This window comes from Lithobates pipiens, unplaced genomic scaffold, assembly GCF_037356315.1.
Source record: "Lithobates pipiens isolate NorthernLeopardFrog02 unplaced genomic scaffold, aLitPip1_a1.2 Scaffold_23, whole genome shotgun sequence".
NCBI classification, from domain to species: Eukaryota; Metazoa; Chordata; class Amphibia; order Anura; family Ranidae; genus Lithobates; species Lithobates pipiens.
In genome coordinates, this window is record NW_027507785.1 from 68,597,924 (window position 1) to 68,614,035 (window position 16,112).

Sequence of the window (16,112 nt, forward strand, 5' to 3'; positions counted from 1 at the left end):
TACATGGTTTTGGTAAATCTGAAGAAAAAAATCTTCAGAAAATCTGATAGTGTGTATGGGGCTTTAATAATAATTTAGCATCTTCAAATTTTCTCATTACTACAAAAACCAATGTCAGTTTAGCCATCGCCCCTCCACCACCGCTAACAATTAGAAAGTCCAATCAACCTTCTTAAAATTTTAATTTTTGTTCAAAAATCTAGCAGTGTAATCCCAGCTCACTTGTAATTGATCTTCACTGCAATGTGTGCAGGAGAGCATCCTCCACTATATCCACCACTATAGTCCAGAATGGGCCATCGCCATCCCATGTCAGTGACCAGCTCTATAATACAAAAATACACTTACTTGTGCGTTGTGCTCCTGGGATTATCTGTAGAAGAGACTCACTCGTGTTGTGGAAGACCCAACACAAAACCTCTTCTTTAAACCTTACCCACAGGAAGAACTGGTTTCTCTGACTGCTGATGAGTGTCCCTGTGTCTACACTTATTTTGACTGTAACCAAACAATTATACTACCCAAGAACATCAATGGCATTCCTTCTTGTCACACTGGAGTGCTAATAGCTTCAAGGCTTATCAGCATGGAGTATCCCTTCCTTTTACTGTACAAGACTCGTAAAAAAAAAAAAAATTGTATTTACAGGAGCTTCAGGCTGCTTTAACACGAATGTGTTTTTTTGCTACGTTACCGTGCTAAAAAAGGAACGAAAAAGCAATCCATTTAAATATGATAATACTCTTCACAACACTTTGCTATGGGCGCAGAGCGTTTTGAAAAGTTCTGCATGCTGCATCTTTTGTGGGGTTTTTGGAAACCCACCAAAAAATGCAGGTCCCCATTGATGTGAATAGAAAACGTGGCAAAAATGCTGCAAAAACGTGCCCGAGTTGCGTTTCTGATGTGTTTAAAGGCAGACAGGATAGGGGCTGACCGGACATACTGGGGCAGGGAGTTCCAGAGGATGGGAGATGGCGGCTGGTGGGTTCCCCTTTTGGGGCAGTGGCAAACATGCACCAACCCCCCCCCCCCCCCCCCCCCCGCAGCTGGGCGGTCCGGCACTGACCACGGTGGCCCCCTCCGGACCACCTGCGGCACTGGCCATCCACGCCCCTGACCCGTGGGTGGTATGGCGGCACTTACCCACTGTGTGGCAGGAATCTCCTCCTCTCCTGCATTGGCAGGGCTGTCTTCCGCCTCTCCTCCAGTGCAGGCAGTGGCGGCTTCGGTGTCTGCTCCTCAGGCTTCCTCCCTTATGTGTCTCCTCTTCCACCAAAGCGCTAGGCGTCCAGTAGGGTCGCCTGGCACTTTTGCCAATCGGGAAACAGGTCTCACAGACATGCCTCCTGATTGGCACGGAGGAACTTTAGTCTGACCATAGCGAAAATTCATTCACTATCATCACACAACAGGGTGGGCTCGGGACGCAGTGCTCTGTGCCCAAGCACCCTATTCTGAAGCCTATTAGAGCCTCTGGATGTAATCACGTGCTTCAAACTACATACCCTCCGCCTATCCCCGCCATAGGAATTCTTGTGTATGGCGGCCTGAAAGGGGTCAGGCACATGGATAGTGGAGGGTGGTGGAGGTGTTGGGGGGGGAGGTACCCACAAGGCACGGGCTGCCACTGCTTGGAGAAGTCCTGGAGGCGAGCACGGGAGCAGGTAACAAGGGAGCTAGAGAGCAGGAGGTCCTGGGAGGAACGGAGGGGGCGTTTTGGGCAATATATGCAAATGAGGTTGGTGATGTAGCTGGGGGTAGGGTTACCACCTGTTCTTCAAGCCAAACCTGAACACTTTAGCGACCTGGGACACCTTTGGGTGCCCCAAGGAGAGTAGTAAAGTGCTGCAGAAAACAGTGGGTGTAGCCAAACTGCTCTTGCTGATATCATCGCCCTGCCCCCCAGCAATGCCAAACCTGCCCCCAGACAGCTGCCCACAGTTCCCAGATGGCAACATATTTGTGTGTGACTATCTGTTTTTTTTGGGGATCCACAGTCCGGTCTGAATAATATGTCTGCGTTTCAGTCCACCTGCATTCAAAACCCGAACTGTCCGGGTGAATCCCAGACAGGTGGCAACCCTAGTTGGGGGTGATGTTGTGGATGGCTTTGTATGTTGTGGTTAGTATTTAACATTTTATACAATGGTGTAGGGAAAGCCAGTGAAGAGATTGTCAGAGAGGGGCAGCAGTCACGGATTGGTTAGTGAGGTGTATCAGTCTGGCAGCAGCATTCATAATAGACTGAAAGGGGGGATAGCCTGGGTAAAGGTAGGCCATTGAGGAAAGAGTTGCAGTAGTCAAGGTGGGAAATAACCAAGGAGTGAATAAGTTGTTTTGTGTGTCGTTAGGAAGAGGCGGCAAGATTTAGAGAGTGATTGGATGCAGGGGCTGAAGGAGAGATCAGAGTCTCGGATTACACCCAGCACCCTGGCATGTGTGGAGGGACCAATGGTTGTGCTGTTGATCTCAATGGTAAAGTCGTGGGGAAGGGATCGGGGAGGAGGAAATATTACAGAAATATTGCAAATATAATATAGTTATTTTTGTTATAGTTACTTAAAATGTGAAGTAAAGGCGGCCCTCGACAGATTAAACATTTTCTGGTTCAGTGGGACCCAGCTGAATATTGATCCATCTATAGACAGGCTGGTTGTATTAAAGTCGATCAGTTTTTTTTTTTTCTTGTTTTTTTTTAGGGTTCCAGAGCAGGAGAGATTCCCCCATCAACACTGACTGTGTTCATGGAGGAATTTAGTAATTTTCTTTCCGCCAACCTGTGGTTGAAAAAAAGAAATTTGCACAATGTATGGCCTGCCTAAGAATATCGTGCTGTCAGCAGGACAGGAGGTGGGATAACTGTTCTCTAATGAATGGCAGTAAAAGCCCATCAGGGAGTCTTTTTCCTTTTCCATTTTTCCATTCAGAGATAAAAAGCATAAAAGTTTATAGCTGCCCGTGTCCATGAGGTGCTCCAACTGGAAAATCGGAGTCTTCCAGCAATGGAGTCATTGGCAAGGGTTGTGGAGAGATCATGGGCAAGGAAAAAATCTGCGCTTTGACCTATTTATAAAGCATTTGTTGGATGGTTGTCTTGCACATTTGTGCAAGCTGAATGATTATTCCCTCTCATTTCTGTAATAGATTAATTCATATGATCGTCAGGTCCATCTAGTGGCCAAAATCTGGTATAGGTTTTTGAAATACTTCAATGAGAAACTATACTGCATTTTTGGCCACTAGATGGCGGTGGCGTTCATGGTATTTCATCTATTACAGAAATGACATGTGCGTGACATTAGGCCTATAGTGGATCCCATAGTTGAGTGGCTTGTGGGGAACCACGGGAGGCACAACAATAGTATTGGGCTGTATTCCTGCTCAACCTGGATCTCCTGGATCTCCTGTTTTGAATGTGGGTGGTTACATCATCCTACCACTTAGAACAGGTGGAGTGCCTTGTAGCAGTGCCTCGGGAAGGCATTTGTGGAAAAGAAAGAAGAGATGAGAATATACAGAGGATTTGTTGTCCCAGATGTATTTCCCCAGTAGAGAGTGTTATGCTCCCATACACACAATCAGAAATTCTGCCAGCAAAAGTCCGATGTGAGCTTTTGGTCAGAAATTTTCGACCATGTGTATGCTCCATCGGACTTTTGCTGGCGAAATTCCAGCCAGCAAAAGATTGAGAGCAGGTTCTCTATTTTTCGGTCGGAAAAAGTTTCGATGGGAAATTCCGATCGTCTGTACAAATTCCGACGCGCAAAATTCCTACGCATGCTCGAAAACAATTTGACGCATGCTCGGAAGCATTGAACTTAATTTTCTCGGCTAGTCATAAATTTAAGGTTGGTGATGTTGTGGTTAGTAGTTTGAATTTTACTCGGTGGGGTAGGGGAAGCTAGTGGGGGTATTGACAGAGAGGGGCAGCAGTCACGGATTGGTTAGTAAGGTGTATAAGATGGTTTAATAATTTGCCTGAATCTAGAAAACATTGCCCCCCCCCCCCTATTTGTTCAGACTATTTTCTAAAATAAATGCAAAGCATTCTAAATCTGATCGTGTGTACGGGGCATTCAGGGGAGAAAAGGATTGATGGAATATAAAGGGGATTGTTTTGGAACAAGTACAGAACAACAAGTACAGAGTGGCTGGAGCCGCGATATTGTCACTCCCGCGCATTCGCATGGGAGATTTCTTTTCGGCAAAGTCCGGCGTCTGCCGGGCTTTCAGCCGAAAATCCACTGTGCACATGCACCGCTGCAGTCAGCGGCGCATTGCGAGGGGAGTATCTCCTAAACCAGACAGGTTTAGGAGATATTTTTTTTTACCTACAGGTAAGCCTTATTATAGGCTTACCTGTAGGTAAAAGTTAAAAAAAAAAGAAGTATACAACCGCTTTAATTGAACAAACTGAAGTTAGAAGCTGATTGGCTACCATGCACAGCTGCACCAGATTTTGCACTCTCCAGTTTTAGTAAATCAACCCCAAAGTCTTGTCAGTACATTTGATAATGCCATCAGAGGCTTGAATGTCACTTGAAACTACTTCAAAATGTAATTTGCTTTTATCGTTCTATTTTGGAATAGTTTGAATTTCCTGAACAAAAATCACATTTACCTTTAGAATTTTGTTTGTCCAGATAAAAAAAAAAATCCATCCTGTTTCTTCAAAATTTTTCATCACCATGGGGGTTATTTACAAAAGGCAAATCCACTTTGCACTACAAGTGCACTTGGAAGTGCATTCTCTCTCAATCTAAGGGGTAGATCTGAAATGAGGGGAAGCTCTGCTGATTTTATCATCCAATCACGTGCAAGCTAAAAATGCTGTTTTTTATTTTCCTTGCATGTCCCCCTCGGATCTACAGCGACTTTACTGCCAAATGCACTTTCTGTGCAAAGTGGATTTTACCTTAGTAAATAAACCCCTATGGTCAAAAATTGTTGACTTGACCCCAATAACTATGAGCTATGACAAGCAACAATGATGTTGTGAAACGTGTCATGTGTTTGTCCTGCTTCTGGTGTCCCATGAACGTTGGCTATTCATTACAATAAAAGCTTTTATCAGAGTGCGGCTGTCCAAAATCCATTTCTTCAATATTGCCCCCCAATAACTATTATGCCGCGTACACGCGATCGGAATTCCGGCCAGAAAAAGACCGATGAGAGCTTTTCATGAGAAAATGCGACCGTGTGTATGCTGCATCCGAATTTAGCTGTCCGAATTCCCGCCAGCCAAAAATTTATAGCATGTTCTCAATTTTCCCGACGGAAACACTTTCTATCGGTAATTCCGATCGTGTGTATGCAATTCCGACACGCCAAAAATCACGCATGCTCAGATTCAACTACGAGACGGAAGCTATTGGCTACTGGGTATTGAACTTCCTTTTTTTAGTCCCATTGTGCGTGTTGTACGTCACCGCGTTATAATCGCGTTATAATCGGAATTTGGTGTGACCGTGTGTAGGCAAGACAGCTTGAGTGGAATTCCGTCGGGAATACCATCAGAGCTTCTTCCAACGAGAATTACGATCGTGCGTACGCGGCATAAGAAAACAAACTCATTTTGTAACAAAAATTTTATTGGTGTATGGCCAACTTTAGTTTTGTTACAGTTCTTTATTATTTGGATTCACTTTTAGTTTTTTTTTATACAGAACTTTTTCTTTTTGTCATGGAATCTTACGCAGAGAAGTATTCATCCTTTGGTAGGAAACACTGAATTTGCTCATTTATAAGTTGTCAGAGATGTAGATATCAAAGGAAGAAAAGCGGTAAACAATATCCTTTCTTTTCATGTGTCTGGCTGTGTTTGATAACAGAGGCCACAAATTTCTAATCAAAACTGCACACATGTAAGTCACACCCAGAACTTCTTACAAAATAGCTCTTTTTGTCTAATTGCATAGCAATCACCTTTAATGTTTGTAGCATTTTTTTCCCGCAGGAGTCAGTTTGAAGCTGTAGTAAACCGCCCTTTTTATTTTAAACCTGCAAGACAAAGTTATAATGTGCTAGTAGCATCACCTACTAGCACATTATGTGAAACTTACCTTAAAACGACTTTGACGCAGTTTTTCCGTGACTTTGACGTGACTTGAAGCAATGCCTGTGTAACCTTGAGGACTATGGACCTCAAGTCGCATCAAAGTCAGAGCAAAGTAGTGCAGGGACTACTTTGAAGAACGCACAGATGTGAATGGTACTTATTGGAAATCATGGGGTTCGATTTGTTATGCGACTTTGCAGTCCCAAGTCATAGGACAAGTCGCACAAATGTGAAAGGGATCTTATGGTAAGGTCCTGAAGGCACTAGAGGAGGCATCTGTGTTGCCAAGAATATGTCACTAGTGCCTTCAAGGAAACCAAGAAGTGGACGTAAAAGAGGTAAAGTCACAATTATTTTTTTTTTAAATCATTATTGAGATGCAGACATGCATGTGGATGTGAATTCTAATAAAAGGTGTAAAGGACTTCTTTAACCTGACATTGATGTAACTCTATGCACAGCAGCACATTACAATGTGTAATATCACATCAAATGCTCTGTGCAAAAATTCAACTGTCCTATGTAGCACTTACCCTCGAAGGAGCCGCTGTTACTCAGGTCCTCCTTCCTGTACCCACAATGCTGACAGGCTGAAGGGGGGGATATGAGAAATTAATTATATGAAGGTTCTTCAAAAAGTTCCTGTACTTCTTTACACTCTTATTGATAAGAAAAAGTGCAGAAACTTTTTGAAGGCTATATATATATATATATATATATATATATATATATATATATATATATATATATACAGTATCTCACAAAAGTGAGTACACCCCTCACATTTTTGTAAATATTTTATTCTATCTTTTCATGTGACAACACTGAAGAAATAACACTTTGCTACAATGTAAAGTAGTGAGTGTACAGTTTGTATAACAGTGTAAATTTTCTGTCCCCTCAAAAAAACTGGTTCTCCAGCCAGAAGAACCGTCACTTCTGGTTGGACTGCATGCCACAATCCCAACCCTGGAATGCTCTCCCGCTTCTGGATAGGCCCTCAGACAGCCTAGCAGCCAGATGTGCCTGGGAAAGGCCCAAACTTTGGCCTAGCAGCCCAGGCAGTACAACACACGTCCACCCAGACAGCTGTCCAGGTGGCAAACACAGTGATCACCTGATTTCACCCAAATATATAGGTTCCCAGCAAGCCAAAGGATTTCAGAAAACCCCTGCCCATTGGCTGGGATAGCCCATATACCCATAATCTGACCTTGCATTGCCCTTCTCATATCTAATGCCACCAGGTACTTGGCCACCTAGCGGCAGAGTGAGATCAATTGATCCTCAACAATTAGCCCAGGCAGCTATACCTGGCAGGTAAATTTAGGAGCAACCCTGCCTAAACACCAGAGTGCTACATTTCTGTGTTACAAATAAGAAAGAAGACCATTCTGATGCTATGTATGTACAATATTTTCAGCTGGTTATAAATCTGTCATCTAGCATCTTTTAAAAAGCGATACAGCTCATAAGTAATGAATAGGCAAATCAATGAGCAGCAGCAGACACTCTGCTTAGGTACGTTTTTGAAAGGCCTAGGGGTAGGGAGCTCATTTGATGAGATATCAGCCTGTCAATTTACCCACTTGACCTCCAGAAGGTTTTTTTTTTTAGCTATTAAACACTGGCTCCCAGTGCTGTCAATCAAAGCCAGTGACGAGGGAGTGGGGAGCGGGGCCGAGTCCCGCTGTCTGTGTCAATGGATGCAGCAGCCGGGCTCAGGTGTAAGCACGCACGAGTGCCCCCATGGCAAGCGGCTTCTCATGGGGGCAATGGACAGAGGGAACTGGCCAGGAGCGTCGGCGGGGGGACCTAAAAAGAGGAGGTTTGCGGCCGCTCTGTGCAATGGTATTGGTAAGGTAAGTATAGACATGTTAGTTTTTTATTTATTTTATTTTTTAATGTTACCTTTACAATCACTTTAACTGTAAAAGTCTTTTTTGTGTAGAGCCCTGAGACTGCTGCTGGGTTCCTCTATCTTGGATGTGATGTCAGCAGCCCGGGCAGACTCAGCGTTCTTTCTCAAGTGACACTCTATAGTATTCCTCTTCTCCCTCCTTCCCGGCAACTACATAAAAGGTTATATAGGGAGGTGCGGGTGAGCTGGGTCAGCACAGACAGTAAATCCCAGAAGAGAAAGGGACTATTGCATGCAAGGATGGAAGAGGGAATCGACTATAAGTGGAGCAAGTTCAGAGGCACATTGCAAGTGTATAAAAATAATTTATGAAAAGGAAACACACTGCAAGTATTTAAATGTGATTTTTCTGTACTTTTACCTGCATTTTTTTATGTTGATGACAGGTTCTCGTTAACACTTACTGGTGTATGTTCATTAAACTGCTTTAAATCGTAAAAAAAAAAAAAAAAAAAAAAAAAATGTTTAAAGCAATCTCTACAGTATTCAGCCTGTTCTACAATACCATAGTCTTTTTTCGCACATGACAGATTTGTTTAGAGAAACAATATTTCAGTATAAAACCCTCTCTTTTATTGTAGGTGTTGTTTATGTGCTGCTTAAAGCTGCCAACTCAATGAAATGCATTTGCTCTTCGAGCGATCGTAGTTTAAAACTACTCTGCCTCATAAACACAGCATTAACAAGAGATCAGAGATTTGCTATTTTGAACATAAAATATGTAAAGGGCAATCTAGCTCATCTTCTATTAACGCTAGATACTAATCCCTCAATTACACAAACTACTTTTTAAAGGGCTATTGACCTTTTTTTATTTATTTTGGTCTAATTTCCAAATATAGCATAGGAGACAGTTCTATAAAGATGACCGTATGAAGAAGACAGCTGGACTTAACATGATTCTAAACGATCTTCTTGTAAAACAACCCATTACCCATTCAGTATAAGATTCAAATGAACGGCAAAACATTTGTGTATTGATTTAAAAAAACATGTTAAATATCTTTTTTTTTCCTCTTTTTTATAAGTGATCACATTGCCTCTGTTCTCAGCTGTATAAGAGCTGGGGGGAGGAGAAACAGCAGAACACTGAGCTTCCCAGTGAATGGCTGTGCAGGGGGGGGGTGGGGACAAGTCTGATTATTGGAGGAGAGCAGGTTGAGTTTGCAGCACAGCTCGAGAACTGACCACGCTGTGTTATCCACTTAATGTGGTCAGTTTTTGATAGGAAGGCAGAGACTGGCAGGAACACCAGGGATTTCACACATAGGAAGCAATACAAAGAGAATAGAATACTTTCTAATACAAGTACATGGTACAGCAGGTACATATCAGGAATATGAAATGTTGGGGTAACAAACACTTTAACTGCCTAAGCTGACTTTCCTCTGATCATTCTGGTCATTTGGAACAAGATCATAAATGCTTAGAAGAACATGAAACATTTTTGCACCGTGATGATGTAATATTCACTTTTTTATTGCATATCTTCATAAAGCACAATGAATGAAATTAAAAGCTCCATACTTGTTGAAACATGTTGGGTTCTTTATCAAGCTTGGAGACCAAATGTTCAATTCACAAAGTTATATCATTTAGGTGTTATACTAACACCAACTAAGCCTGCTGCCTGATTGTCAGGGAGAACTGCAGACGCTGACTTTGTTGTGTCATTAATGGGGGACAGGAAGAGATCAGCTGCCACCACAAGAGTTGGTGAGAGGCCACTGGCGATCCACCGCTACACCTTTACGAAAGAGGAACAGTGCTGCCTAGAAGGAAGGAAGGTTATCCTGAGTGCTCCAAAACCAGATCTGGGCCCCAATTTGCTGGCTAGCGGGGAGAGAGTGTTTAATATCGAGTGTTGACTGTTATTGCTATATAACTCTCTTAGGAAAGATTACCCTACTACTACTAGTATACTAGTATATAGGTAAGATTACCCTACTACTACTAGTATACTAGTATACCAGACTACTACTCACTAGTATAGTGTTTAGGGGTTACCCTCTGTTCTACTTGTTTGCTACCAACAAGTTATTTTCTATGCCATCGTTTTTACCTTGTTGTTGTGCAATCACCGCTGTCTCTATTCTTTTGGCTATTGTAGTATATAACTTTTTTTAAAACTCTTTTTAAAAAGCAAAAGTGAAGAAACTTTTTGAAGACCCCTAGTATATACATACGGTATCTCACAAAAGTGAGTACATCCCTCATATTTTAGTAAATATTTAATTATATCTTTCATGTAACAACACTGAAGAAATGACACTTTGATACAATGTAGAGTAGTGAGTGTACAGCTTGTATAACAGTGCAAATTTGCTGTCCCCTCAAAATAACTTCAACACACGGCCATTATTGTCTAAACTGCTAGCAGCAAAAGTGAGTACACCCCTAAGTAAAAATGTCCAAATTGGGCCCAATTAGACCTTTTCCCTCCTCGGTGTCATGTGAATCGTTAGCCCTTGCACACACGGTCGGAGATTCCGACAACCAAATCCGACGGATTTTGTCCGACGGATTTTGTCCGAAACTGTTGTATACACACGGTCGGACGAAGTTGTCAGAAAATCCGATCGTTCAGAACGTGATGACGTTATTTCGTTACGACAGGACTACGTTCAGGCTAGTAGCCTATAGCTTTGATGTAGGAATTTGATCTGAGCATGCGTGGCACTTTGTCTGATCGGAATTCTCTACATATGATCGGAGTATGTCCGATCGGAGCATTTTGTCGGAAAATATTTCCAGCAAGTTGGAAAATTTGGTCCGACGGATATTCCGACAGAAACAGTCCGATGCATACCATACACAGTCAGAATATCTGACAAAACGCTCCGATCGGACACATTCTGTTGGAATCTCCGATCATGTGTACAAGGGCTTAGTGTTACAAGGTCTCAGGTGTGAATGGGGAGCAGGTGTGTTAAATTTGGTGTTATCGCTCTCACTGTCTCATACTGGTCACTGGAAGTTCAACATGGCACTTCATGGCAAAGAACTCTCTGAGGATCTGAAAAAAAGAATCTACATAAAGATGGCCTAGGCAATAATAAGATTGCCAAAACCCTGAAAATGAGCTGCAGCACGGTGGACAAGACCATACAGTGGTTTAACAGGACAGGTTCCACTCAGAACAGGCCTCGCCGTGGTTGAACAAAGAAGAAACAGGTGGGGAGGAGGTGACATATTGGCTCCCAGCTGCCTGTCAGCCTCCCTCCAAATTTTTAAATAGGTCTATAGATCTGACCCCAAAACAAGGGACTAGCGAGCAAAGAAGGACAGAGAAATTTGGTTTCAAACTGGGACAGTCCTTGCAAATGAGGGACAGCTGGGATCTATGTATATTTGTTGGTAGGGTTAAGCTGGCCATACACAGGTAGATTTATGTTCAAATACCTGTAGACAATATTTTATGAAAAAAAAAAAATTGTAGAAAAATTGTTCTTTCTATTGAGTCTACTAGTTTAGTTCAAAATCCCCTAAAATTTTGTCCAAACCTTCTATTTGAATGGAATCCCAGACTCAGGGCCGGCGCTACCACTAGGCGGACTAGGCAGCCGCCTAGGGCGCAGCCATGGCCTGTCACCTCCTCATCCCCGCTGGATGTAACCTATGGATCCGCTGTCCCCGTGTGGCGGGTCTGCATGAGTGTGTCCGGAGGAGGAGAGGGAATGTCTGTTGCCAGGGATGGTGCAGGGGCGCGGGGAGGGAACTATCACATGTATTACACTGACAGATCCGTCCCCCGGCTCCCCCAGCTGCAGAGCTGTTCGGCGGCTCAGGGCTCTGATTGATACCGAGGAGTTGGCCCACCTCCTTCATTGTCACTGGTCGGGACTTGTGAGGGGGTGTGGCCAGCAAGGGGATGATCCCACATGTCACTGGGGGACGGGGGACAGGGGGTGGAGCAGCCAGCCTCAGGGATGATCGCAGGTCCTTCTGGGCAGAGCATCATGGAGGTAAAAAAAGGCTCTAAAAATTCTGTTTTGTTTGTTTATGCAACCACTGGACTGGGAGAAATTGGGTTGAAATCTGCTCTGCCCAATATCTCAGTCAAGACACTGCTACAGGAAAGACCAGATATCATCTTGGTCTTTGTCAACTTTATTATTTCTATCTTTAGACTTTTAAACATAAGTAAAAAAGTGACAAAGATCAAGATGATATCTGGTCTTTCCAGTAGCAGTGTCTTGACTGAGATATTGGGCAGAGCAGTTTTCAACCCAATTTCACCCAGTCTTCTGCCCTGCTGTCACCCATCCCCCTGCAGACACCCATCCCCCTGCAGACACTCAGCCCCCTGCTGTCACCCAGTCCTCTGCCCTGCTGTCACCCACTCCTCTGCCCTGCTGTCACTAAGCCCTCTGCCCTGCCATCACCCAGTCCTCTGCCCTGCTGTCACCCAGTCCCCTGTTGTCACCCAGTCCTCTGCCCTGCTGTCATCCAGCCCTGCTGTCACCCAGTCCTCTGCCCTGCTGTCACCCAGTCCTCTGCCCTGCTGTCACCCAGCCCTGCTGTCACCCAGTCCTCTGCCCTGCTGTCACCCAGCCCTGCTGTCACCCAGTCCTCTGCCCTGCTGTCACCCAGCCCTCTGCCCTGCTGTCACCCAGCCCTGCTGTCACCCAGTCCTCTGCCCTGCTGTCACCCAGCCCCCTGTTGTCACCCAGCCCTCTGCCCTGCTGTCACCCAGCCCTCTGCCCTTCTGTCACCCAGTCCTCTGCCCTGCGTTCACCCAGTCCTCTGCTGTCACCCAGTTCCCTGTTGTCGCTCAGTCTTCTGCCCTGCGTTCACCCTGTCCTCTGAACTGCTGTCACCCAGCCCTCTGCTGTCACCCAGCCCTCTGCCCTGCTGTCACCCAGTCCCCTGTTGTCGCCCAGTCCTCTGCTTACTATTACCCAGTCCTCTGCAGACACCCAGTCCCCTGTTGTCGCTCAGTCCTCTGCCCTGCATTCACGCTGTCCTCTGAACTGCTGTCACCTAGCCCCCTGCTGTCACCCAGTCCCCTGTTGTCTCCCATTCGTCTGCCTATCACCCAGTCCCCTGATCTGCGTTCACCCAGTCCTCTGCCTGCTGTCACCCAGTCCTTGGCCCTGCTGTCACCCAGCCCCCTGCTGTCACCCAGCCCTCTGCCCTGCTGTCACCCAGCCCTCTGCCCTGCTGTCACCCAGTCCTCTGCCCTGCTGTCACCCAGCCCTCTGCTGTCATTCAGTGCCCTTTTGTTACCCAGTCCTCTGCCCTGCTGTCACCCAGCCCTCTGCTGTCGCCCATTTCTCAAAAAAAAAAGAATTTTAAATGTTGTCAACTATGCTCGCTGTGTACAACAGTTCAATGGGGGGGGGGGCAACAAACATCACAGGGGGGTATAGATAGGGCCGGTGCTAGACTATTTTGCGCCCATTCTATACCGTATAGAGGTATATAAATTATATTTTAGTGGTTCAGAAGTTTTTTGTTTTTTTTGGGGGGGGGGGGGGGCGCAAGTAGCTGGTCTCGCCTAGGGCGCAAAATAGTCTAGCACCAGCCCTGCCCAGACTTATTATTAACCGCTTCAGCCCTGGAAGATTTTACCCCCTTCCTGACCAGAGCACTTTTTGCTATTCGGCACTGCGTGTTGCTTTAACTGACAATTGCGCGGCCATGCGACGTTACACACAAACAAAATTGACATCCTTTTTTTCCCATAAATAGAGCTTTATTTTGGGGGTATTTGATCACACCAAATCTTGAAAAAAAAGCATTATTTACTTTTTGCTATAATAAATAAAAACATACATTTATTCCTCAGTTTAGGCCGATACGTATTCTTCTACATATTTTTGGTAAAAAGAAAAAAAAAATAAGCGTATATTGATTGGTTTGCGCAAACATTATAGTATCTACAAAATAGGGGATAGTTTTATGGAATTTTTAATATTAATTGTTTTTATTAGTAATGGGAGTGATCTGCCATTTTTATCGTGACTGTGACATTATGGTGGACACTTTTGACACTATTTTGGGAGCAGTGTCACTTATACAGCGATCAGTGCTATTAAAATGCACTTATTACTGTGTAAATGACACTGGCAGGGAAGGGGTTAAACACTAGGGGGCAATCAAGGGGTTAAGTGAGTCCTAGGGAGTGATTCTAACTGTGGGGGGTGATGGGCTTCCACTGACATGACGGCGATCACTGCTCCCGATGACAGGGAGCAGTGATCTCTGTCATGTCACTATGCAGAATGAGGAAATGCCTTGTTTACATAGGCATCTCCCCATTCTGTGGCTCACAATCGCAGAGACACTGGTGGACATGGAGTCTGCGGGTCCCGCGGGCGTGGTCACGCTGTACATGGCGGGCGCTCACGCCCGCTAGCCCTGTCAATTAAAGAGGATGTACAGATACGCCCATTTGCCCACCGCTGCCATTGTGCCAACGTATATTGGCGTGCAGTAGTCGGCAAGTGGTTAAACAGGTTTCATTACAATATGTACAGGAGATAAAATTAAATTAAATCCACATTCAGACTGGTTTCACATCCAATTCACATAGCAGGAGAATGTGACTGGCTCTCTATGGAGCCGCTCCACATATCTCCGCAGCAGGTCCGGTGCGTTTTGCACGAAAATTGTGTGCCTTTTTTGGTCCATTTCAGGTGTGAATTCAGCCCAAAATTCGGGCTGAAATCTGACCTAAAATGGTGAACGAGCACGCACCGGACCCCTGCTGTGCAACGGATGCGGCGATGGCGTGAACCTAACTTTACAGTTAAAAGTTTGTTCAAGAAAGAAATTTCCGTCCTTCCCCTTTTGAATGTTGATCTGAGCCCACACTAACCATCATAAAATCAAACATTTCAAAATGAAAAATTTCTACTGGTGTATGAACAACTTTAGATTAGAGATTATATTCCAGTCCACGGAGTCATGTGTGTTCCATGCAGATTTCAGGAAATGCTTTTAGTTACCTGTTAGTACGTGAAGCCATGCTCAGTCTTTGCCGCATCGGTTTTGGGAGCCCATAACAAGCATGTCTTGACAAATTAGACAGCCTTCTCCTTTTGTACAGAAGGTACAGCCAGTTGTTTGATTCTATCCAGTTTCACAATGTTTTATATGTCCTTTTTATTGCTTGGTTAACAAGACAAAGGCGTCTATTATTTCTCCTTGTAACGATGGCTCTGATTGGTTGCATATTTTCCCTTTGTCCCTAAGGGCAGGTGTGACCTGTGGTAACAGATCTGCTGCCAGTTATATTTCCCTCTGCCGTGTTTATTTTTATTTAAAATGCTTCTGTAGTTTTGGAGCAAACAGTATGTCCCAAAGGAACATAAGAAAGTATTCCCTTGATATCCATACAAGTTTTATGATGTCAGAAGGAAGATCAGCTCCTACCGTCTATGCCATTTAAATATTATCTTTTAGGCTGAGTGTGATGTCAGACATCGCAGGTGATTGGCACCGCACTGCTGTGCAGATCACATGCGAGGTCTGTGCGATACAAATTTTTCCATGCCATACCATAATGGTGCAGGACCCTTTTTTTGGTCCGCACTGGAATTGGATCGTGTTCACACCTATGCGATGCATAGTAGTCCATTATGCTTTACCTTTGCAGGGAATCAAAGAGGAAGTAAACTCATCAGGGTTTACTTCCTCTTTAAATGGAAGAGCCCTGGGGCCATTCTAAAGAAATGTATGAAATAAAGACTATGGCGTTTAATTTCAAATTCTAAATTTAGTGTAGTGCCTCAGTAAGCTAATAGTGTTGAATTTCGTTTTTTCCCTTCCTGTAGCCAGGAACTGCTTTGGTTACTTTCCTCTGCATTCCACTGAGTTATGGGATATAGTGGGTGGAAGAACAAAGACCCTGGCCTGCAAATTACTGCCTCTTCAGCCAATTCCTGGTCAGCGGAGTGAGTGACCAGCAGGGGGCTGAGAGGGGTATAAATAGGCTGAGATCCAGAACAGAGTTCTCTTGTTCCTGGGGGAGTAAGGCCCAGCCTGAGGTCTGTGGCATACCTGTGAAACTATCTGCAGCTGCAAGAATCCTTTTGTGGTCCCAGCTTTTGCTTTGGCTGGGTTACCTCTGGCCTAGCTCATCTAAGGTTCCAGGACCCAGGGAAAGTACAGAAACTGACTTAT

The 16,112-nt window shown here is 44.5% G+C and overlaps 1 protein-coding gene across 4 annotated transcripts in view; it reads right to left on the reverse strand.

Annotated features, from left to right (window-relative positions):
* LOC143927637 (deoxyribonuclease gamma-like) overlaps positions 1–16,112 on the reverse strand; it is a 63,319-nt gene that overhangs the window by 43,235 nt on the left and 3,972 nt on the right. Inside the window, exon 1 of one of the 4 annotated variants that reach the window (XM_077451819.1) lies at positions 14,936–15,081. The exons of 2 other annotated variants lie outside the window; for them this stretch is intronic. In XM_077451819.1, coding sequence (XP_077307945.1) covers positions 14,936–14,973 — 38 coding nt within the window. In that variant the 5' untranslated portion in view covers positions 14,974–15,081. Of the gene's footprint in view, positions 1–348; positions 505–14,935; positions 15,082–16,112 lie in introns of those variants that run through there. One more of the 4 variants, XM_077451821.1, reaches the window with a different exon arrangement.